Raw genomic sequence first — 22,139 nt, forward strand, 5'->3', positions numbered from 1 at the left:
CCACTTAATACTGCCCACTACCAATTCCTTATTCTGTCTCTGCGGCTTTGGCCGGGCCTTTGGCCGGGCCTGTGGCCGGGCGAGGGCGCTGGGAGGGCCACCGAGGCAAGGTTCCCTAAATGTTCCTGGCGGCTACCCAGGTCGGGAGTTCGGCGGTGACCTGGTGGCCGACGAGCGCCTCACCGTGGCAAGGCGGGGCCCGGCGGCACGGCCTCGGCGCCGGGGTTCAAAACCGGCGCCGGCACCCGGCGTTGGAGTGCAGCGCGCACGGCGTCGGCATGGCCGTCGGCATGGCCGAGGCCGCCGCCGTGGAGGCCGTGGCGGCGCCCGCCTGGAAGGAGGACATGGACGTGGAGGCGTCGTCCCCGCCACCGCCGGCGGCGGCGAGGCAGTCCGGGCCGCAGTCGGCGCCGAGGCTGGGGCCGAGGCTGGGGCCGGGCAGCGCGGCGTGGTGGTGGCCGAGGCCGCCGAGGCCCGCCACCACGTCCACGTCCGTGGTGGCGTTGAGGGCCTGCCGGGAGTTGCGGACGCCCAGGGGGCTGGCCGACGAGGAAGCGGCGGGGGCTTGTCGCCGCCGCCGCTCGTAGCACTAGGAGTTTGGGGGCTGGAACGTGACCATCTCCAGGCTCTGCATGGGGCTGGGCGGCCCCTGGTGGCTGTGCGCCACCTGCACGCCCAGGTTGGCGTGCGCGGCGTGCGCGGCGTGCTGGCTGCCCTCCGTGGGGCTGTCCATGATGCTGGCGGTGGCGGGCGCGCCGTGCAGCTGGAACTGAAGGCAGGGCGTTAAAGCAAGTCCCTCCGCGCCGCGACGCGCCGCGACGCCGACCGACCACCCCGAGGTACTCACAGTCTGCAGGTCGATGTTCGTCCCCGGCATGTAGCTGGGGGTCATGTTGTGGCACAGGTTGCAGCGCTTCAGGGCCGGCCTCTGCCGCGGCCCGAAGCACCGCATGGCGAAGCGGAGCTCCTCGCCCATCTCCGAGCAGAGAGATCTCTGCGAACAGGAAACGGAAACCATGAAAAACGAGGCGGAAAAGAGTACCCCGGGTAGGAGTCGAACCTACGACCGTTATTTAAGATCAGAATAACGCGCTGCCAACTGCGCCACCGGGGCTTAGTGCTTGCTCGCGTGCGGCGTGTCCTTCAGTTCCTTCGCGCTGCCGCGCTGCCCCCTCCATGGCCGCGGCCGGCGCCGTCCAGCGCCATCTACAGGCCGGCCGGGCGCATGCATGACTCATTCGCGGGGCGCGGGGCTGGCAAGGCGCCGAGTACTGTACCAGGCCGCGAGCCCCGCGGGGCCAGCCGCACAGCGCTTTCGTCACCCGTCTCTCTCGCACTCATGGGGCGCGCCGTGTGGGTGCGAGAGAGACAGAGAGCCGGAGCATCCTCTACGTACTCTGTCCGAGCGCGCGTTCTTCCGCGAGTTCCAGCAGAACTCGATGACGGCCACGACGATGGCGAGCACCAGGCCGCACAGCAGCACCACGAAGACGCCGCCGATGTTCTCGATGCCGAGCGCGCTGGCCTTGGACTCCTTGTTCTTGTCGTCCCGGTTGCACACGTCGCCGGTGTTCTTCCACCACTTGTCGTACAGCATCTGGATCACGCCCTTCTCCTGCAGCTCCAGGATGGCAAGCGAGATCTTGTCTCTCCAGGGTGACCCTGGAAAAAAAAGAAGGATTTTTGTTTCGTGTTTTTGTTTGGTGCCTGACCAATGGCGGCGTTTCTTTTTGCACGTACCTTTGGGCGTGGCGATGCCGTAGCCCTTGGAGTCGAGCAGGCCGCCGATCTGCGTGAGGTTGCAGTCGCGCTGCACCGCGTAGTCCAGCATGGTGGACTCCATGAGGAAGGCGTAGTTGCCCTGCAGCACGCGCTTCACGCCCTCCTCGTACGTGGACACGAACACGGACGGCTTCTTGTTCTCCATGAACCGCCACATCTTCTGGTAGATCTCTATCTTCGAGTCCTGGAAGCGACAAAGTCATTTCACTCGCATAACACACGGCGCGGCGAAAACGAAAGAAAACATGTTTGTTTGGTCTTCCGGTTCGGCGGTTCGCCGCTCGCTCACCCTGAAGAAGGTCATGGTGGAGCCGCCCTCCAGGGTGCCGTACGAGATCTCCATCTGGTCCGCCAGGTCGGCTGCGTTTTCGATCGGCGTGATCATGCGCTCCACGGTGAGGAAGGCCGCCAGGTTGGCCGTGTACGAGGAGATGATGATGAGCGTGAAGAACCACCAGATGCCGCCCACGATGCGGGTAGAGGTCGCCTGCGGACGACACACCGGTCAGTGAAAGAGGCACGCAATCAGCCGCCCTTGCACCGTGCATCGCGTCGCACAGTGGACCAGAGGACCGGTGGAGGCGGTCAAAATCCCGGACGCGTTTTGAGTTCCAGAGTCACTAAATGGGACTCGAACCGACCGTGTGACCCCACCAATGTATTGCTCTCCGAACGAGGAATCCATTGGTGAGAGTTTTAGCCGCCTCCACTGGTCTTCTGGCCCACTGTGCGTCGCATAGCGTGCTCACCTTGGGGTTGAGGCCGGAGCCCTGGCGCAGGAAGGTGCCGGTGATGAACCAGAAGCTGTTGGAGACGGAGAACTGGTTGTGCACCACCTCGGGCGTCCGACCCATGGCGCAGTGGGGAACGCTGTTCCACTCGTAGGGGGAAAACCTGGAAACACCCCCGCGTCAGACATTTGCAAACAGTCTGAGTTTGCATCCGAAAAAGAAATCCTTCCTTTCCCTCCGCAAAATTTACGGAGCAACTAGTGAGCATATTTAACTTTTTCACGGCGCGCTCTCTCACCTGGCCATGACGAAGAGCGTGAAGCTGACGAGCAGGTAGGCGGCCAGGACGTAGATCCAGATCTCCACGGCCAGGGGGTTCATGAAGGAGAAAAGGCGCGTGGGCTGCGAGGTGGGCACCTGCAGCAGCAACCAGAGTCAGTGGCCGGCCCTCGAGACTTCCAGTGTGGGGGGCGGCACCTTTCCAACTCACCTTAAACAGGATCCCTATGCCCAGGTTCATGAAGGGCTTGGTGAAGTCGATGACGCTCTCCCGCGCGTAGTTGATGGTCATGGACGCCACGGCCAGGTCCGCTCTCTGCAACAACGGTTCAGTTTTCAGAACAACGTCCGTATTTTGGAAAAGAATATCGCGAGCAGTGGTGTGCTTTGCAGTGCCCCCTCCTCCTTCTGCTGGCCGGGGAGGCAGGTGATGGCGAGAAACGCAGCTCGAAGCTCGCAGCGCCCCACAGTGTAGACGGGCTAGTCTATTGACAGACTGGGAGTGCCAATCGCCAGTGGAGCCACCTGGTGCCACATTGCACACGCAACGCTAGCAACGCTCTAGACGTCGACGCCCGTCCCGCCCGTCCACCCTCACGCGCGCGCGCGCGCGCGCACACACACACACACACACACACACACACACACACACACACACACACACACACACACACACACAGTCGGGCTCGCAAGATCGATGGGGGCATTATTTTGGGCGAGTGGCAATGCTAGGATTGATTGAAGGCCCAGTTTGCCCCTTAGTTTGACGCGTTGAGTTTTGAGGCTAGCTTGTCGATTTCCTGCTCCTTCCCGCCCCCCACTCCTTTCTTCCCTCTCCCCTTCCTCCGCTAACGTTGTTTTTTTATTGCGGGGTAGTTGGGAAGAGGATCACACCATTAGGCGAGCGCGCAAAGGGGTAGACTTTTCGGTGACAGCAAAAAAGAGGTGTCAGTGTCAAGAAATTGGGCTCCGCAGCGCTTCGCTTGGACCTCCATCAAGGGCCGAAGTTGGTCTGTACCCTGCCAAAGGGACACGAAACAAGAAAATAGACCATCTCTCTGGCAATCGGACCTCATTTGTGGTGACAGACAATGGATATCTCTCTCACCCGTTAGGACCATGTTTTAAAGCCTAGTGTAGTCAGCCTCCCTGAACCGACCGCTTGGAACAAGTTTCCAACAACACAATCACTGCGTGCATGCCCCCCCCCTCCCCACCCGCCCCGCCCCGCCCCTCTCTGGCGCGCCCCGTCGTCCCGTCCCGTGGTCGCTGTTTGTAAACTGTTGTTCCTCTTTGTCGGGGCAATTAATAGTTAATGAAAAGGCCTAGATGAGGCGAGGCGGTGCGAGGCGGTGTCGACGAGCCCGCGGGGGAGGGGGAGGGCGGCGCACCCTCGTCGTAGACGTTGCTTGCGCTGGGCCACGCCGGGCGCGCCGCGCCGAGATCCAATCAGATGGCAGGGCCACGGCCTCGGCCACGGCCGGGCCGCGGCGGGGCCATTCAGGCGGCCGAGGCCGAATTTAAGAGGTCGGCCACGTCGCGTTCGCCGTCGGGATGCGCGGCCCGGTTTAAGCCGTCATGGGGGACGTTACCATGTTAAGAAGCAATCAAGCAACTCGACTTGATGCGCGTGGAGCCAGGCTGGAGCAGCCCGCCGGGCAGCGCGGGGCAAACGCCTAGCCCGGCCGCACCACAGTGGGCCAGATGACCGGTGGAGGCGGTCAAAATCCCGGACGCGTTTTGACCTCCAGAGTAGCCAAATGGGACTCGAACCGAACGAGTGACCCCACCAATGGATTGCTCTCCGAACGAGGAATTCATTGGTGGGGTCACACGTTCGGTTCGAGTCCTGTTTCGCGACTCCGGAGCTCAAAACGCGTCTAGAGTTTTGGCCGCCTGCGCCGGTCTTCTGGCCCACTGTGCGCGCACGCAGCCAAATTCCAGCTCTACGCGCTCGAGACCAAAAAGTGGCGCTCACCCCTGGAAACGTCTCAGGCTAGTCGTCGCGCTGCTGAGACACTCCCAGTTTCGGCCTCAATTATTTGCTCGCGCTCTCTGCCCCTCTCTTTTCCCGCCCCGCCCCTACCCCCGCCGTCCGCCCAGCCGGTCCCCGGCGCGTCGCGGTCCACGGCCCTGGAGGCGGCCCTGGAGGCGGCCCTGGAGGCGGCCCTGGAGGCGGCCCTGGAGGCGGCCCTGGAGGCGGCCCTGGAGGCGGCCCTGGAGGCGGCCCTGGAGGCGGCCCTGGAGGCGGCCCTGGAGGGGACCAGCCCGACCTGCTGGTCATAATGTTATGGTGGATTGCAGGGCTGGCGGGGCTGGCGGGGCTGGCGGGGCTGGCGGGGCTGGCGGGGCCGGCGGTTCGCTGGGGGTGATATAGTGTAATGCCACTACTACGTCGATAACACGTAACTGCGCGGCGCGGCTCGCGGGATGGCTCCGCCGAGTGCAGCGGCAGTGCGCGCAAGAAAGAAAAAAATAAAAATAAAAAAGGCCAAAGAAAAATGAAAACAAACAAACAATCGCAGAATGCGGTGACTTTGTAGACAGAATGTCTCGCAGAATGTGGAATAGGTGCACTCCAGCTTTATTGACATTTCCCGAACAAAGACAGCCGCGACGCTAGAGAGGGGGCCGAGTTCAATTTCGGAGAACACGGGTTCGAGTTTTTATGGGCAAACGCAACCCCAGGCCGGCTGCTCGGCTCAATCCACTCAGCTAGGAACATTGTGAACCAACACAAAACGCGACTTGAACATGCATGCGTTTCTTTGGGCGGGTAGATTGATTCCGAGAGACCATTCCGTCACTGTCTCTCTCACACCTGTACGGGGCACCCCATGAGTGCGATAGAGGAGAGAGAGAGAGAGAAGAGAGAGAGAGAGGAGAGAGAGAGAGAGAGAGAGAGAGAGAGAAGAGAGGAGAGGGAGAGAGAGAGAGAGAGAGAAGAGGGAGAGAGGGAGAGGGGAGAGAGAGAGAGAGAGAGAGAGAGAGAGAGAGAGAGAGAGAGAGAGAGAATGCACTGACCTTGTCCACCAGCTCGCGCACGATGCCGTTCCACTGCTTGCTGGCGGGGTCGTACACGCCGTACATGTGGTCGGGCACCAGCCTGATGGCATAGTGGAACCCCACCTGGCCGGCGATCCACTTGAGCAGGTCGATGCAGAAGCCCTCGAAGCGAGCGTTGCCCGTCAGGTTGCGGTCCTCCTTCAGCATCACGTACGGCTTCTCCTGCAGCAAGTGCACGGCCCGCCCGGCCCGCCAGGGTCACACAAAAACACACGCAGACGAGCCACTGTGGATTTGCCAGAGGACCGGCGCAGGCGGCCGAGGCCGAAACTCCAGACGCGATTTGAGCTCCAGAGTCGCTAACCAGGACTCGAACCGAGCGTGTGACCCCACCAATGGATTCCTCGATCGGAGAGCAATCCATGGGTGGGGTCATTCGTTCGGTTCGAGTCCCATTTAGCGACTCTGGAGCTCAAAGCCCGTCCGGGATTTTGACTCCCTCCACCGTGCTGCCCGGCGTACGAACCTGTCGCGTCATGACGACCAGCGTGATGTTGGTGCGCTGCTGGCCGTAGAAGGCCGTGGGGTCCGTGATGTTGACGCCCTTGCCGGACACCCAGTGGCCCACGCGCTTCAGCTTGGCCTGCTTCAGCTTGAGCAGGTCCAGCTTGACGTGGGCGCGCTTGCCGTGCTCGAACTGGATGCGGCCCGTCAGCCCGTGGGTCGAGGCCTGCGGGCCAGAGGGCAAGGATCAAGGATCAAGAATGGAGGCGCCGCACAGTGGGGTGGAAGATCGGAGCCGGCGGCTCAAACTCTCGACACGTTTCGAACTCCAGAGTCGCTAAGCAGGACTCGAACCGAACGTGTGACCCCACCAATGGATTCCTCGTTCGGAGAGCAATCCATTGGTGGGGTCACACGTGCCGTTCGAGCGACTCTGGAGCTCAAAGCCCGTCCGGGATTTTGACCGCCTCCACCGGTGCTCTGACCCACTCTCGGAGACTCCAAGTCACGCGGCAGTGCAGTGTACAGTCACGCAAAGCACGCCACGGCGGCGCGGTGGGCGCGGCCGCGCGCCTGCAGTCGAGGGGGTAGGCCCGCCCGCCGCACAGGCGTGCGGCGCGGGACGGCCCAGGCGGTCCCCTTAATGACGAAACAGCTTACTCTCGCGCGCACCCTGCTGCTGCCGGAATATATTGACTCGTGCGTAAAAAAAAGGGCGCGCTCGCGTGTACGGCACCGCACACACGCACACGCGCACCCGCGCGCACACACAACCTTTTTTTAATATTCAATATTAGCTCTAGCTACGCGGGGATCATTGGATTATTTTCTTTGCTCCTGGCGGCACCCCCTATCGTCGTAGGCTTATGTAGAGCACACACAGACATACACGCACACACGCACACACACACGCATACACACACACACACACACACACACACACACACACACACACCTGCCAACATTGCCGAACCTTGAGGCGGAGGCAGGCGTTGCGTTTTGGGACGCCGTAGAGAAGGCGGTGTGCGATATTAGATTGCCAGCTGCTTACAATGTCCCCCCCCCCTCAACTTCTTTTTCCACGCCTGGCTGCAGCGCGGCAGTTGCGGTGGGTCCCGTGACTGGAGATGCTGAAGAACCGAACCCGGTCGTGGAGCGGCGCCACTGATTTTTAAAACGCCGTTCTCCAACGTATTTCCGCAATGCGTGGAAGGACAGGGCCTCGACGAGCTCGAGCGTGATTGCAACGCGGACTGCGTCGACAACAAACACTTGGCGCGGTCGATTCGTCCGGGGTTGTCATCAACCGCGCAGAGTTGGTCTCACGAGTTGACCTTCAGAGTTGACCTCCAGAGTTGACCCTCAGAGTTGACCTCCAGAGTTGACCTCCAGAGTTGACCTCCAGAGTTGACCTCCAGAGTTGACCTCCAGAGTTGACCTCAAGAGTTGACCTCAAGAGTCGATCCCCAGACTTGACCTCCAGAGTTGACCTCCAGAGTTGACCGCCAGAGTTGACCTCAAGAGTTGATCCCCACACTTGACCTCCAGAGTTGACCGCCAGAGTCGACCGCGCGCTCGCGCTCACCGTGTTGATGTAGTTGTAGAGGCTGAGGCCGTCGTCCCAGGGCCGCTCCAGGTCGCAGGACAGGTTGGAGGAGCGCAGCGAGGTGGTCGGAGGGGCCGCGCCGGCCGCGCCGCCCGCCCCCACCGCGCCCCCCGGCGGCCCGTGCACCGAGGCGGCCTCCATGGCGAGCAGGCCCCTGGCGAACACCTGCACCGAGTCGTACATCAGGGCCGGCTCCACCTGCAGGAAGAGAGGGGCTTCATCAACGAACCAGCTCGCAGTGCAGCAGCACGGCGGCAGCGCGTGGAGGAACGGACGGGGTCGTCACAACTTTGGGCTGCGCGGCCTGCGCTGCCTGCGCCAACACAGCTAAGCCATGGTTATGAAGAGCAGGAGGCTCGGCCCTCTCGGAGTCTCGTTTTTTTACAACCAACCCGGGAAAAACCACCCCCTGAAAAAAATAATAATTCGGGGATTCGAAGCCGGGTCCACCGGCTCGGAAACCAGCTACGCTAACCACGCGGCCACGCCGATTACCTGGATGATGCCGCTGCTGTTGATGATGTGGTGGCCGATCGGGGCGAACCGCTCCATCTGCCGCAGCGCCTCCTTGACGCCGGGGTCGTCGGCGTCCACTATCCGGAAGGCCGTCATGTTGACGTTGTTGTAGCTGAAGTCCTCCAGGTCTAGGGTCTCCATGTCCTGCAGCACCAAGTCAGGGGATCACGCACCGCCTCTCTCTTTCGTTCTCACTCGCACTCAGTCCCCCCCCCACCTCCCGGCTTTTGCTGCTCGCACTTTTACGGGAAAGTTTTATTTGCTTCCCTCACTGGGTCGGAACGGTAAAGAAGGAAAGATTGGCCCCTAAATGTTTGTCGACTGCAGCGAGACGGGGAGCACGGGTAGTGGGAGAGAAAGCGAGACAGAGAGAGAGAGAGAGAGAGAGAGAGAGAGAGAGAGAGAGAGAGAGAGAGAGAGAGAGAGAGAGAGAGAGAGAGAGGAGAGAGAGACGAGGTTGCGAATCGAGCGAGGTGTGCGCGAGGAGAGGGTTTGAGACGAAAGTGGTGAACATGTAGTGGTAGCGGTGGTCGTTCATTCTGGGGAGCCTTTCAGGATTCTGGGAACGGTGGAGGGGAATCCGGAAGGGAGTTGATAGACGCGGTTGCGAGGCACCCAGCAAAAAAAGTGAGGAGAAACGCACAGTAGGCCAGAAGACCGATACAGGCGGCCAAAACTCTAGACGCGTTTTGAGCTCCAGAGTCCCTAAATTGGACTCGAACCGAACGTGTGACCCCAACCAATGGATTGCTCTCCGAACGCGGGATCTATTGGTGGGGGTCACACGTTCAGTTCAAGTGCAATTTAGCGACTCTGGAGCTCAAAACGCGTCTGGAGTTTTGTCCGCCTGCACGTCTTCTGGCAAACCCACTGGTGGAACGTACCGCTCGAAAAAAACTGCTCATGTGGCGAGGGTTGGTGTCCACGATGAGCTTGAAGATGTCCTTCTGGCGGATCTCCTTGAGCACCTGGCGGTAGGTGGCGGGCGTGGTCTGCCGGATGTACATGTCGGTGCGCGTGTTGGGCGGCGCCTTCACCAGCTCCTGCAGCTTGAACAGGCCTGCGGGAGGATGCATGCCTTCATGACCACCGAGCGGAACGGAGCATCTGCTGCCGCAGACTCATTCCGAGAGTGGTCGCGCTGTCTCCCTCGCACTCACGGGGCGGCCCGTGCTGGCGCGAGAGAGACGGAGCGAGACCCCCGGAACCAGTGTGCCGGCCATCAATCAAGAGACCCGCTGCCGGACGTCAGAGCAGTCCGGTCTGCAGACTGATCCCGAGAGTTGTTGTCCGTCGCTCTGTCTCGCTCGCACTCACGGCACGTCCCGTGTGGGTGCGAGAGAGACAGAGCGACGGATTCAGTCTGCTGGCCGGGCGCTCTGCGGAGGGGCCTTCGCGGCCCGCCGGGGCCCGCCGCACTCCGCACAGTGGGCCAGAAGACCGGTGGAGGCGGCCAAAACTCTGGACGTGGTTTGAGCCCCACCAAATGAGACTCGAAAACGTGTGACCCCACCAATGGATTCCTCGTTCGAGGAGGAGTCCATTGGTAGGGTCACACGTTCGGTTCGAGTCCCATTAGCGACTCTGGAGCTCAAAACGCGTCCAGAGTTTTGGCCGCCTCCACCGGTCCTCTGGCAAATCCACTGTGGCGGTACACCGGAAGGCCAGACTCACCGTGCTCCTGCTCGTACACGATGGCGACGCGCGTCCAGTTGAGGAAGGTGATGAGGTCCTTGAAGGCGGTGTTGATGAGGTGCTGGCTGGGGTGCAGGTTGACGGAGAACTCCCGGGTGTGCGGCTCCATGTCCAGGCGCGCCTCCAGGTGCGGCACGTCCAGGGCCTCGCAGATGCTCTGGATGTGCGCGCCCAGCAGCGGGTCGGTGGGGCCGAATACGGCCTGCACGCCCATCTCCATCTGCCGGCACACTGACAAACAGAAACAAAAACAAAGAGTCAGCCAAAACAACAACAACGTTTCCGATTTTTCCCCCCAAGAATTTTCTTTTGCTGCCGCAGAAATTCGTCGAATCGGAACGAGCGGGTAACCAGTGACTGATGTGCAGCCGGCTGATCACGAAGCCTCATTCCGTCGCTCTGTCTCTGTCGCACTGACGGCGCGTCCCGTAGGGGTGCGAGAGAGACAGAGCGAGGAAAATCGCTCGGCGTACGGAGGGCATGGATTAAGAGCACACGACGACGCGGCTAGGGTTGCCCCCCGTCCCGGCCCTCCCGGCCGTCCCGGTCCTGGATGGGGGAAATTGGAGTTTCAGCCGGAGGAGGAGGTAAAAGTTGAAAGGGGAGGAGAGAGGGAGAGAGACGGAGAGAGGGCGCCGCGTCCTTCCTGAAAGGCAAACCGTGACACACAGAGGCGGCTCTTAAGTCAGTCCCAGGAGGGAGAGAGAGAGAGCCAGTGTCTAATTCGAAAATGCGCTTATACCCGCTTCGTTAGGCCGCGAGGCACCGCGAGGCACCGCGAGGCTGGTGGATCTAGGGTTGCCACTGCCGCGGCGGCTATAGGGTTGCCACCATCGCTCCAGGGCTACCGCCCGACCGCGACCCCCTTATTCGCTCACCGCCAGTGAGGGCCCGGGTTCGAACCGCCGCCCGCACCGCCTGCGCTTGAAACAGGAGAAAGAGCTGACAAGCGTATTGAGTTGTGTTGACCCGTTTAGCTTTGTGCAGCAGGAAAGTCTTTGGCCCGATAAAACAAAGCGCTTTCAGAATGGCCGTGCCCGCCCGCCGACGCACCCGATCACCCGCCGACCGGTGCGGCCGCGCGGTCAAGAGCGTCGGTTTCTCACGCGGAAAACATGGGTTCGAATCCACTTATGTCGAGAATTGGAATGTGTTTTTATCACGGAGCGATACGTAGTGGAGTGCACTCCGTACGTCACGCCTGTGACCGACTGGCCTCTGAAACGAGTTAAAGGTACTCGGCCTCGCAACGCCGGGATCCACCAGACTCATGCCGAGAGTCCCTCTCGCTCCCATAAGAACGCCCCGCGAGTGCGAGAGAGACAGAGCGACGAAAACGACTCTCGGAATGAGTCTGGTGGATCGCGGCGGTGCTGCGCCCTGGCGGCCGCGCCGCCAACTACTCGCCACCATAAATATCTCGACTGAAAACCACTCCAGATGCGTGGCACGTCCCCGTGTTGTTTCCCCCTAAATAAATTATGGCCAAGGAGTCAAGCAGTGGGAGAAACGGGCGGGGAGGGGGTGGGGGAGCGGGTCGGGGTGGGGGACGGCGCGCGGAGTGCGAAGAGGCAGACCCTGCACGCCGTGGCACGGACCGTGGCACGGTACGGCCAGCCGCGTTTTAAGTAATCCCAAGGAATCACAAAGGATGACAAAGGACACGAAATAGCGAAGTGCCCGGCGAGGCGGGGCAGTCGTCCGGGCCGGCCGGCTGGATTGGACGAGAGAGAGAGAGAGAGAGAGAGAGAGAGAGAGAGAGAGAGAGAGGAGAGAGAGAGAGAGAGAGAGAGAGAGAGAGAGAGAGAGAGAGAGAGAGAGAGAGAGAGAGAGGGAGAGAGAGGGGGCAGTGCCGGCCGACCGACAACAAGCCAAACAAAAATAATACCGGCCGTCGGCCTCTGCAACGCCTCGCCTCGCCGGCCGGGATGCAGCCCAAAGCCTCCTATCTGGGGATGAGTGTTAACTTCATTCGGGAAATAAAAGTTTGAACCGAAAAAAGAAAAAAAAAACAATTCCATGGGCGCAAAAAAAAATAACAAAAACGAAATTAAGTTCTGGGGCGGCCTCTGCGAGCTTCATTCCATCCCCTTGGCCGCCATTGTCATTATCACGCGCCGATGCAGCGAGTCATCACAACACCTCGGGATCCACTTTTTAACTCGAGTGTATAATGTATAAAACACTAATTTTATTCCCATTAATTTTTTTTCCTCGCACCGACAAAACTTTGTCAATAAGAAGTGGCGGGAAGGCCGGGAGAGAAAAAAAAAATCCGCTTCCTGTTAGGTTTCTGGGGAGCGAGGGGAAGCAAAGAAAACAAGCAAGACTCGAGTGGTGGGCATTTATCACACTAGTAAGGGAGCGTCCTAAGGGTGTTATGAGTGCGTAGACGCTTTTTTTCAATGCAGCGGGCATCCTGGGCTGACCCCACCGCCCCGCCCCGCCCCGCCCCGCCCCGCCCCGCCCCGCCCCGCCCCGCCCGCCCCCCCCGCAGATACGGACCATTACCCCTCGCAGCCCCTCTCATCACCACACAAGGTTTCGCCATGCTTTCGCAACCGGCGGCCTGGCTGAGCCGCGACTATGCGATGCGGGGCCAACGCCAACGGATGTCTGAGGCGACTGGAAAAGTAAGTATACCGGAAAAGTTAAAAAAATAAGTCATGAAAATTATAAATGACACCTAAATGCCTGCATTGCATGACCATGGTCACACACGTATACATCCTCAGAACTATTTTTAAGATCTGTTCGCCACACTCTAAATGTTCTACAGTGAAGATTCTCCATATTATGGTGAAAATGTTCCATATTATGGTGGTGCAGCTGACTTCGTAACATACCATTGAGAATTCACTGTACCTTATAGAGATTTTGACGAATTTCGTTGGTATTATCTCCATCATATTATGTTGGTGCAGCCTTTCAGCGTAAGACATTTACTGTGCGTAAGCGCCGGTTGTGGTCGTTGCTCTGTTCGAATTGAGTATTTATTTTCGTCAATTTCCAGCCTGTCCCAGTCAACAGCAAACCGACGGCCGTGTCCACCTGCTGCGCGCCCTTTTTGCCGCGCGAGGCGGCGAGGCCACTCCACTGGTTGGCCGAGGCGAAGAGGCAAAGGCAGCCCAGGCGGCCAAGGCGCGTCACCTCCCGGGGACAGCGCCATCAACTAACTTGCCCGTCAGGGGCGATGAGGCGCCGCGCCGTATCGTGTACTCCAACTTACCAACTGTGGCGGGGCGGGGCGGGGCGGGGCGGGGCGGGCGGTAGGCCCCAAACTGCTGGCCAAACGCCCGGCCCTGCCAGCGCGCAGGCCCTGCTGCCATCTCCACGGTTTATCGCAATTTTTCGAAACAAGTTAAAGTTCGAGGGTCGGCGGTTATTACAAGGACCAGGAGGGGGCATGAACGAGCGGCTTTAGTGCCGATAGGCGGACGGGGCCGGGGCACAGTGGGCCAGAAGACCGGTGGAGGCGGCCAAAACTCTAAACGCGTTTTGAGCTCCAGAATTGCCAAACAGGTCTCGAACCGACCGTGTGACCCCACCAATAGATTGCTCTCCGAACGAGGAATCCATTGGTGGGGTCACACGTTCGGTTCGAGTCCTGTTTAGCGACTCTGGAGGTCAAAACGCGTCTAGAGTTTTGGCCGCCTCCGCCGGTCTTCTGGCCCACTGTGCGGGGAGGCTCCGGACGGCAACGACGGCGGCGGCGAGGATGCGGGGCGCCGAGCTGTTGGCCGAGTACGCGGAAGTCGACGGAAGTGAGTACGTGTTGTATCACCGATGTCCGGCCGGTGCGGCCCGGCGCCTCGCCCCTCCACCGCAATCAATTGCTGAAAGACCGCGTCTCAAATCACTTCCTGCTTCCCGGTCGGTGGTGCCTCCCTCACGTGCCGTTGGCCGCACGGTGGATTTGCCAGAAGACCAGCGCCGGCGTCCGCCAAAACTCCAGACGCGTTTTGAGCTCGCTAAACAGAACTCGAACCGAACGGGTGACCCCACCAATGGATTCCTCGTTCGGAGAGCAGTCCAGTGGTGGGGTCACACGATCGGTTCGAGTCCCATTTAGCGACTCTAGAGCTCAGAACCCGTCCAAAAAAGTTTGAGCAAACGTGTTATGGAGCCATTTTTCCTCATGAAGCTTCTCTCTTGTAAGTACCTTACAAAGAAAAACCACAAAGGATTGGTAGACGCTACAGACAAAAAATTCGCACCGTAAGACATTTCGAGCGCAGAGAGGGTGGGGGTACGAGGCCTCGCCCATCAAACGCACTGCTAAGAGGACACGCTGCCGCTTTTATGTGGCATTTTATCCCCGCTTGCCGACTTTTTACTTGCCACTTCCCCACACTCGGCGCAGTGCGGCGCAGTCGGCCGGGACCCGGCGGCAGTGTGCGCATGACATGTGTGTACACCGTAGGACACGACCAACGCTCCCTTGCAGTGCAGGACCGCGACAGGACAGAGCTTCCGTCGCTTCGCCACCCCCGCTTGCAGGGCTTGCAGGGCTTGCAGCCGAACCAACGTACGTGTCCACCATCATTTTCCGTCCGCCGCACAGTGGGCCAGAAGACCGGTGGAGGCGGCCGAAACCCTAGACGCGTTTTGAGCTCCAGAGTCGCTATGCAGGACTCAAACCGACCGTGTGACCCCACCAATGGATTGCTCTTCGCACGAGGAATCCATTGGTGGGGTCACACGTTCGGTTCGAGTCCTGTTTAGCGACTCAGGAGCTCAAAACGCGTCCAGGGTTTTGGCCGCCTCCACCGGTCTTCTGGCCCACTGTGCGCCGCCCCTGCCTGCCTGCCTGCGGGCTGGGCCGCTGGTTCGGCCGCACGAGCGTGACATGCACGCTCTCGCTGTTGTTGTTGTTTTCGCGGTTGTTGTCGTCGTTGTCGATGTTGCAGCAGTGTGCGTGAGCTCTATGCGAGTGTGTGTTGTCTGTTCGCAGGCCGGCCGGCATGTCAGCCGCCCCCTCTCTTTCCCCCTCCCCGCCGGGGAACATAAAGAACCCCCAGGAATCAAATGAAACTTTTTCCGCTGTCCCGACGGGACGCGCTGCCCGACGTCATCGAGGAGCCCGACAGGAAAAGCGGCAGCTCCATTCCTCGTCGCTCCGTCTCTCTCGCACTCGCGGGGGCGCTCCGCACACCGCGGGGGTGCGAGAGAGACGGAGAGAGAGACGCAGCGCGGAGCCAGCACCGCGTTGCACGTGCGGTAAACGGGGTCTTTTCCTCTTTCCCTCGCACTTCGATCACGCGCGCGAACATGCACGCGCATCCGAGTGAGTGCGGCTCACTCAAAGTTTTTACTGCCACCCGGAGGGATGAATGCAGAGGGCCCTGTTACACTCGTCACACTACACGGCAGCAGCACCGGGAGGCTTTAAGCCGTCTCACAGTGGGCCAGAAGACCGGTGGAGGCGGACAAAACTCCAGACGCGTTTTCGAGCTCCAGAGTCGCCAAACAGGACTCGAACCGAACGTGTGACCCCACCAATGGATTCCTCGTTCGGAGAGCAATCCATTGGTGGGGTCACACGTTCGGTTCGAGTCCCATTTAGAGTCTGGAGCTCAAAACGCGTCTAGAGTTTAGGCCGCCTCCACCGGCCTTCTGGCCCACTGTGCGTCTGCCTCCCCTGCCAATACCTTCGCAGCCCCTCGCTGTCCGGCCGTCTCTCTCGCACCCCTGCGCGGCGCCCCGCGAGAGCGAGAGAGAAAGAGACAGGTCCGGAATCAGTCTGCTGCAGACGATTGTTCGTCGCTCTGTCTCTCTCGCGCCAGCGCGGGACTCCCCCACGAGTGCGAGAGAGACGGACGGAATCAGTCCGCAGCACCGACACACGGCACACACGGCACACTCGGAGCTCGCCTTTCACGTCAGTTTATCTCGGAGCAAGGGCGGCCGGGGCGGGCCTGGCCCGGGCCTGCCGAGGCGAGAAGGCATCGCTCTGTCTCTCTCGCGCACACACACTAGACGGCAACAACAACTCGAAGGGAGCGAGAGAGACAGAAGGCGCCGTTCGGAATCAAACCCCCGCCGGGCAGGGCTGCTGCGAAGCGAGGCTCGGATGCACCCGCACACTCACCTTGCCCCTCTCCCCCTCCTTCCCTCTCTCTCTCTCTCTCTCTCTCTCTCTCTCTCTCCCCCTCTCTCTCTCTCTCACACACACAGGCAGGCAGAGAGACATATAGACAGACAGATAGACACACACAGACACACACACACATACACACACACCTACACACACACACACACACGCACAAGGGAAGGAACAAAGCGTCGGCCTCGAATCGCCGCAAGCCGGGCACTCCGAGGTGAAGGGACCGGCCCGACAGTGTGTCTCTCTCGCACCCACGCGGGGAGCCCCCCTTAAGGGTGCGAGAGAGACAAGAGACTACGCTGTGCTGAGCCCGGGCCGGGCCGGGCCGGGCCGGACGGCCGCCAAGGTAGCGAGCAGGGCGAGCAGCGCCAGCAGCGCCCAGGGGGATGTTTACCAACTTGTGATAAGCCGGGGGCTGCTGGGGGCTGAGCAAGGTGTTGAATGTGTGACAATGCGGTGGGCAGGGTGACAGCGCCGCAACGACGACAGCAAAAACAACAACAAAAACAACAACGTGTGTTAGTAACTAACACACAAACAAAAAAAACAACCGCGACGACGACGACGCGACAGGAAGGTACGTCGATGGCTGCCGAGACGAATGCCTCCGTTAAATGGTCGTCTGGAAAACGTAAATCAAGTGGATTGGTCGGGGTAGTATAAGAAGCAGCCGCGCGCGCGGGGGAAAAAAGTGATTTCTTTGTGTCTCGCTGTCACTCACTCGCTCCCGGTCTTGTGGTGGAAGGGGAGGGGAAGGGGAGGCTTCTTGCTCTCGGGGGCCGCCCCGGCCCCGGGGCCTTCCCCGGGTCTTCCCCGGTCTGCCGACGGCAGTGCGGGGAATCTGCATGAGTCCCACTCTATCAGGCACTGCCGCGGCACTGCTAGTGCTGCCTGCCTGCCGGCCTGCCAGAGGGGCCGCGGTCGGGGCCGCGCGCGCTGTCTTGTTGCCCGCCTCTTGTTTTATCTTTAAAAGAAAAAAAAATATTGGTGGCTACGTGACCGAGGAGGACGACCGGGCCGCGTGCGCGGCGGGCCGAGGCGGTCCGGGGCGCGCCCGGGCGGCCACCCCCGCGAAACCTCCCACGCCGCGCCACGCCGCGCCACGCCACGCCACCATCAGCGCCCAGACCACGTCCCGATCCGGCCCGGCCAGGCACAGCCAGGCGCAGCCAGCCCACCATTTCGCATGAGTTTGTCTCCCAGTTCAACTTGCTCCAACCGCTGACTTTGCTGTGTGGCCGGCGGCCCTGACGCGCGTGAGCGGAAAGGGGGGCAGGGGGAATTAGGAGAAGAATGCGAACCTAGCGCACCCCTGGCGGGTCACAGTGGGCCAGAAGACCGGTGGAGGCGGCCAAAACTCTAGACGCGTTTTGAGCTCCAGAGTCGCTAAATGGGACTCGAGCCAAACGTGTGACCCCACCAATGGATTCCTCGTTCGAAGAGCAATCCATTGGTGGGGTCACACGTTCGGCTCGAGTCCCGTTTAGCGACTCTGGAGCTCAAAACGTGTCTAGAGTTTTGGCTGCCTCCACACCGGTCGTCTGGCCCACTGTGCGGAAGGGGGGCGACAGAGAAAGGAAGAGAAAGTAGCGCGAGAGGGACAAGGGGGACGGAGAGGAAAGAAGGAGAAAGGAGAACGGAAAGGCAGAAGAGGCGAGGGAGAAAGGAAATGAGAAACCATCGGGCAACCCTGCGAAGCGCGTGCCTGGCCTGGGCTTGGCCCAACCCAAGGCAGCAGGGGGGGGGGGGACAGGTATGACAATGTATTCGGAACGTAACCATCAATTGCCAGCGCGTCCTCCCTCCCCGGCCCCGCCCCGCCCCGCCCCGAATCGCAACAAGAAGCGGATTGAGGGAGCCGAAAGAAAAGCATCAGCATAATGGGCCTTTGACCGTGACGGATTGCCTCTCCTCCATCTTCTCCTCCTTCTCCACCTTCTTCTTCTTCTTCTTCTTCTTCTTCTTCCTTCTTCTTCTTCTTCTTCTTCTTCTCGTCCTCCTTCGTCCCGCGCGGCCCTCGGAAGGTCAGGGTGACCCAAGGAACGCGACATGATAATTAATTTACCATTATGAATTACGGCCCTGCAACAAAACAAGGAGGGGAAAAAAAAAAAAAAAAAGAAAATTAGCGAGACGGGGAGATAAAAAAAATGGGAGAAATTAACAAACACAGGTCGTCGGAATATGAAATCAGCGCGCAATTAAAGGACGCGTTTTTGTTTGCACTGCAAGATTGGAAAGTGGATTAAGGCCGAAGGCCTAGGTCGTGCTGCACAGACCGCGGCAGCACAGTGGGCCAGAGGGCCGGTGGAGGCGGTCGAAACCCCGGACGCGTTTTGAGCTCCACATAGTCGCTAAATGGGACTGGAACCGAACGTGTGGCCCCACCAATGGATTGCTCTCCGAACGAGGAATCCATTGGTGGGGTCACACGCTCGGTTCGAGTCCTGTTAAGCGACTCTGGGGCTGAAAACGCGTCTAGAGTTTCGGCCGCCTGCGCCGGTCTTCTGGCCCACTGTGGGAAGGTCCTGGACCTCGGCAGGGCAGGCCCTGGTCCTTCAGCTTCATCTGAGATCCCCGAGACAGACCGCGCCATTCGCGCACATGACGGCGCCGTGCGAGTCATTCTGCGTCATTCTAAGCCATTCTGGCCCACCGGCCCGGCCTTGAGCCCGGCCGCCCGAATGCCTTTCCGTGCCGTCGGACTCGGCTTGGCCAGACTCGGCGGCCCTTTCTCGCCTCGCCTCTCAAAAGTGGCGCGAAATTGCTGCAAAATATGGCAAGGCGCACCTTGGAAGGCATGAAGTGAGAAGTAGGGGTGATGAAAAATTCAACTGCGCGTCGCTCTGTGAGGTGGGCGAGGTGGGCTGGCTGGGTTGATGGGGAAGAGGGGTGTAGACCTCGCGGAGGAGCCTGGGGAGACTCAATCCATGTGTGAGTGTGTGTGTGTGAGAGTGTGTGCGCGTGTGTGTGCGTGCGTGTTGTGGACCAGCCCCCAGGGCCCCGTTCGCTTTTTCCCTGCCCTGCTCTGTGCGTGACCCATCCTCCTGAAACCAAATCTTCCCCTCACACACACACACACACACGCACGCACTCACTCACACAAACGCCGCCGCCAAAACCACCACATGCCTGATCCCTCCTCGGCGCCCCTTTTTGTAGCTCTCATTCTCGTCTGGCGTCGGACCGCGCGGGACCGCGAGCACGGAGCGAGACCGCGAGAGCGTGAGGCCTCCTTCATGGTGTCCTTAAACGGATCGGCCGTCTGGCCTGGCGGTCTCCGCGAACCGGAAGAGACGAACAGACTCTGTTGTCAGAAACATCCTTCATTAGAAAAAGGTTTAGATGTAATTATGTTAACTTTTTTAATTTTAGAAACATAATAAAAAATATAAATGAACTCAAAATGACAAATTTTTTAATCTTCGGACAAGCCAGTCAGAAGACCGGTGAAGACAGCCAAAATCTATAGAGTCGCAAAATCAGAGTCGCTTAACAGGACTCGAACCGAGCGTGTGACCCCATCAATGGATTGCTCTCCGAACGAGGACTCCATTGGTGGGGTCACACGTTCGGTTCGAGTCCCATTTAACGACTCTGGGGCTCAAAACGCGTCTTGAGTTTCGGCCGCCCCCACCGGTCCTCTGGCCCACTGTGCGGCCTCCAGGCCGTCGTCTGGGTCAGCCTCCAGGCTCCAGGCGGCGCGGGCGGCGCACAAAACGAACGAACGACGTCGGCGGGCTGAAAAGGCTGGAAAGGGGGATATGGTACTATTTTTTTGAAGGAGACACCGGAACAGCGCGGAGGGGTGGGGGCGGCGGGGGCGGCGATAGGGAAATGGGGCAAAGGAAAGGAAGGGGCTGCGCTTGCGGCCTGGCGGCGCGGACTCCAAGGCCCGGCGCGCCGGGCGGATGGCGCGAAAAGAAGGCCGATCGGGGCAGATAGCATCACAAAGGGAGCGCGCCGGACACTGACAAATAAGTCGTCTGGACCGCCCGCGGCACGCCTCGGCACGCCGCCGTGTGGTCACCCTAGCCCACCACGCGCTCTATGGTGGCCAGGGTGCATGACTCACCACGCCAGCGGTGCATCGGTCCAGAGCGCCCCAGCGCTACCACCCCTCGGGCCGAGCAAGATAGAGAGGGAGGGAGCGAAAATTGGCTTGTTTCGGTTTAAATCGCCCCCGTTTGCCCTCATTAGACGGGCCGGGGCAGCCCGCCCACCCCGGCGGGCCACGCCGGGCCGCGCCAGGCCGGCCCCAAATGTGTTGGGCACTGCTATTGTTGACGGCAATTCCGACTCCGGGCCGGTATTGCTGTATTGCGCCCCGCGGGCTGGTCTAGGGAGGGCCGGGGGCGGCCTGGGGCAGCCTGTGGGAAGACGAGGTATGGAGGCACAAAGGGCAGGGCGTGGCGGAGGCCGGCCGGAGCGTGGGTATGACTGGCCGCCTGCCGCCCCGAGCCCTGTCCGTCCCGTCGGACTCCGAGTCGGACTCACGGACTCCGCAGCGGCGGCGTGGCCCTGCCTGGCCTGCCTGGCGGGTGCAGTTCTGCCGGCCTCTTGGCTCTTGGCCGCAGGGAGCGGACAACTAAACCAAGCGGCCACCCCCACCCCGCCCCCTGTGGCTGCCAGGCACTGCGGGGCACTGCGAGGCTCCGAGCCCTGGCCGGTAAGCAAGCGGCCCATCGGCTCCAGTCCCCTAATATTGCTGCGGCCGCCCCCGCGCCGCCCCCCTGGCCGGCACTGCCTCGGAACGTTCTTTGATCAGGGAGGGCGAGGTTCAACGGCAAGGGAGGGGGGATTCTGGATCACAGAGCATCCAGGATGACGGTTCGGGACGCATCCACGACGGCGATACCTCCGCAAATTTTTCCTCGTCCCCCGAAAAGGGGGGAAAATAATTTGAGTGCCGTGAAATGAGTGCTGCCTGCGGACCTGCGGTCTGCACCAAGGTCCGCACTGCCTGCCTCGGAGACACTGGCAAGACCGGGGCCCTCTCCGTCCCTTCCGCGCTGCGCTGGCCAAGCCGCTTCCCCATCCTTGGAGATAATCCGCTGATCCCCCAAAGCCAGACCAAGCCCGCCAAGATACCTCATTAATTAAGGATGCAAAGTGGTGGTCGCGGACTGGGCCGGAGCAGCCCCCCCCCTCCCTCTTGGCCGAAGGCGACCGAAGGGGATGCCGGCGTGGCTCGGCTCCTCCGCGCTGGGCAAGGGTTCGGTCTTCGGTCCGCCAACGCGTTGGGTTCCCTGGTTCCCGGAGGGGGTCGCCCAGGATTTACCACCCAGTGAGGGTAATCCCAGTGGCTATGCTTATTGCAGAAAACGGACCGACCGTGGCGCGGCAGGGCGCAGCCACAGCCCGGACTCACACCTCCCAATCCCCTTTCCGCACTCCGCACCGCACCGCGTGCGTGGACCGTGCGGTACTCGTCCGGAGCCCGCAGCACAGTGGGCCAGAAGACCGGCGCAGGCGGCCAAAACTCCAGACGCGTTTTGAGCTCCAGAGTCGCGAAACAGGACTCGAACCGAGCGTGTGATCCCACCAATGGATTCCTCGTTCGGAGAGCAATCCATTGGTGGGGTCACACGTTAGGTTCGAGCTCCATTTAGCGACTCTGGAGCTCAAAACGCGTCTCGAGTTTTGGCCGCCTGCGTCGGTCTTCTGGCCCACTGTGCGCAGAGCTGCGTGTGGTGTTACCTCCTAAATGAAATTTAAAATTCAGTTGCTCACCTGAGCTGTGGAACCCTTACCGTAAAAGCCCTAGACTATACATCTAGCATTATTCTCCCGCTCAGAACATAACAATATTAAAATAAATAATTTGTACAACCGGTTTTATGTTCTTTTTGTTCAACTTGAATGAGTTTAAGGAGGTTTAAATATAGGGGATGGATGGAAGCTGATTACGTAA

The 22,139-nt window shown here is 60.4% G+C and overlaps 1 protein-coding gene and 1 non-coding gene across 2 annotated transcripts in view; both read right to left on the reverse strand.

The window, feature by feature from the left end:
* Nucleotides 1-589: 589 nt before the first annotated feature.
* LOC117647473 (glutamate receptor ionotropic, kainate 2-like) overlaps nucleotides 590-22,139 on the reverse strand; it is a 96,406-nt gene continuing 74,856 nt past the window's right edge. The window contains exons 3-17 of the mRNA XM_034389224.1: nucleotides 10,099-10,350; nucleotides 9,292-9,484; nucleotides 8,924-8,963; nucleotides 8,404-8,568; nucleotides 7,888-8,106; nucleotides 6,325-6,528; nucleotides 5,817-6,020; nucleotides 3,004-3,108; nucleotides 2,812-2,930; nucleotides 2,532-2,676; nucleotides 2,072-2,269; nucleotides 1,741-1,966; nucleotides 1,397-1,662; nucleotides 848-994; nucleotides 590-769 (exon numbers count right to left, since the gene is read on the reverse strand). Of these exons, the coding sequence (XP_034245115.1) occupies nucleotides 590-769; nucleotides 848-994; nucleotides 1,397-1,662; nucleotides 1,741-1,966; nucleotides 2,072-2,269; nucleotides 2,532-2,676; nucleotides 2,812-2,930; nucleotides 3,004-3,108; nucleotides 5,817-6,020; nucleotides 6,325-6,528; nucleotides 7,888-8,106; nucleotides 8,404-8,568; nucleotides 8,924-8,963; nucleotides 9,292-9,484; nucleotides 10,099-10,339 (2,652 nt within the window). The 5' untranslated portion in view covers nucleotides 10,340-10,350. The remainder of the gene's footprint in view (nucleotides 770-847; nucleotides 995-1,396; nucleotides 1,663-1,740; nucleotides 1,967-2,071; nucleotides 2,270-2,531; nucleotides 2,677-2,811; nucleotides 2,931-3,003; nucleotides 3,109-5,816; nucleotides 6,021-6,324; nucleotides 6,529-7,887; nucleotides 8,107-8,403; nucleotides 8,569-8,923; nucleotides 8,964-9,291; nucleotides 9,485-10,098; nucleotides 10,351-22,139) is intronic.
* Nucleotides 1,040-1,114, reverse strand: Trnai-gau. The gene has a single exon. It is a non-coding gene; the product is annotated as a tRNA-Ile (tRNA).

This window comes from Thrips palmi, unplaced genomic scaffold (assembly GCF_012932325.1).
Source record: "Thrips palmi isolate BJ-2018 unplaced genomic scaffold, TpBJ-2018v1 HiC_scaffold_2, whole genome shotgun sequence".
In the NCBI taxonomy this organism is placed as follows: Eukaryota; Metazoa; Arthropoda; class Insecta; order Thysanoptera; family Thripidae; genus Thrips; species Thrips palmi.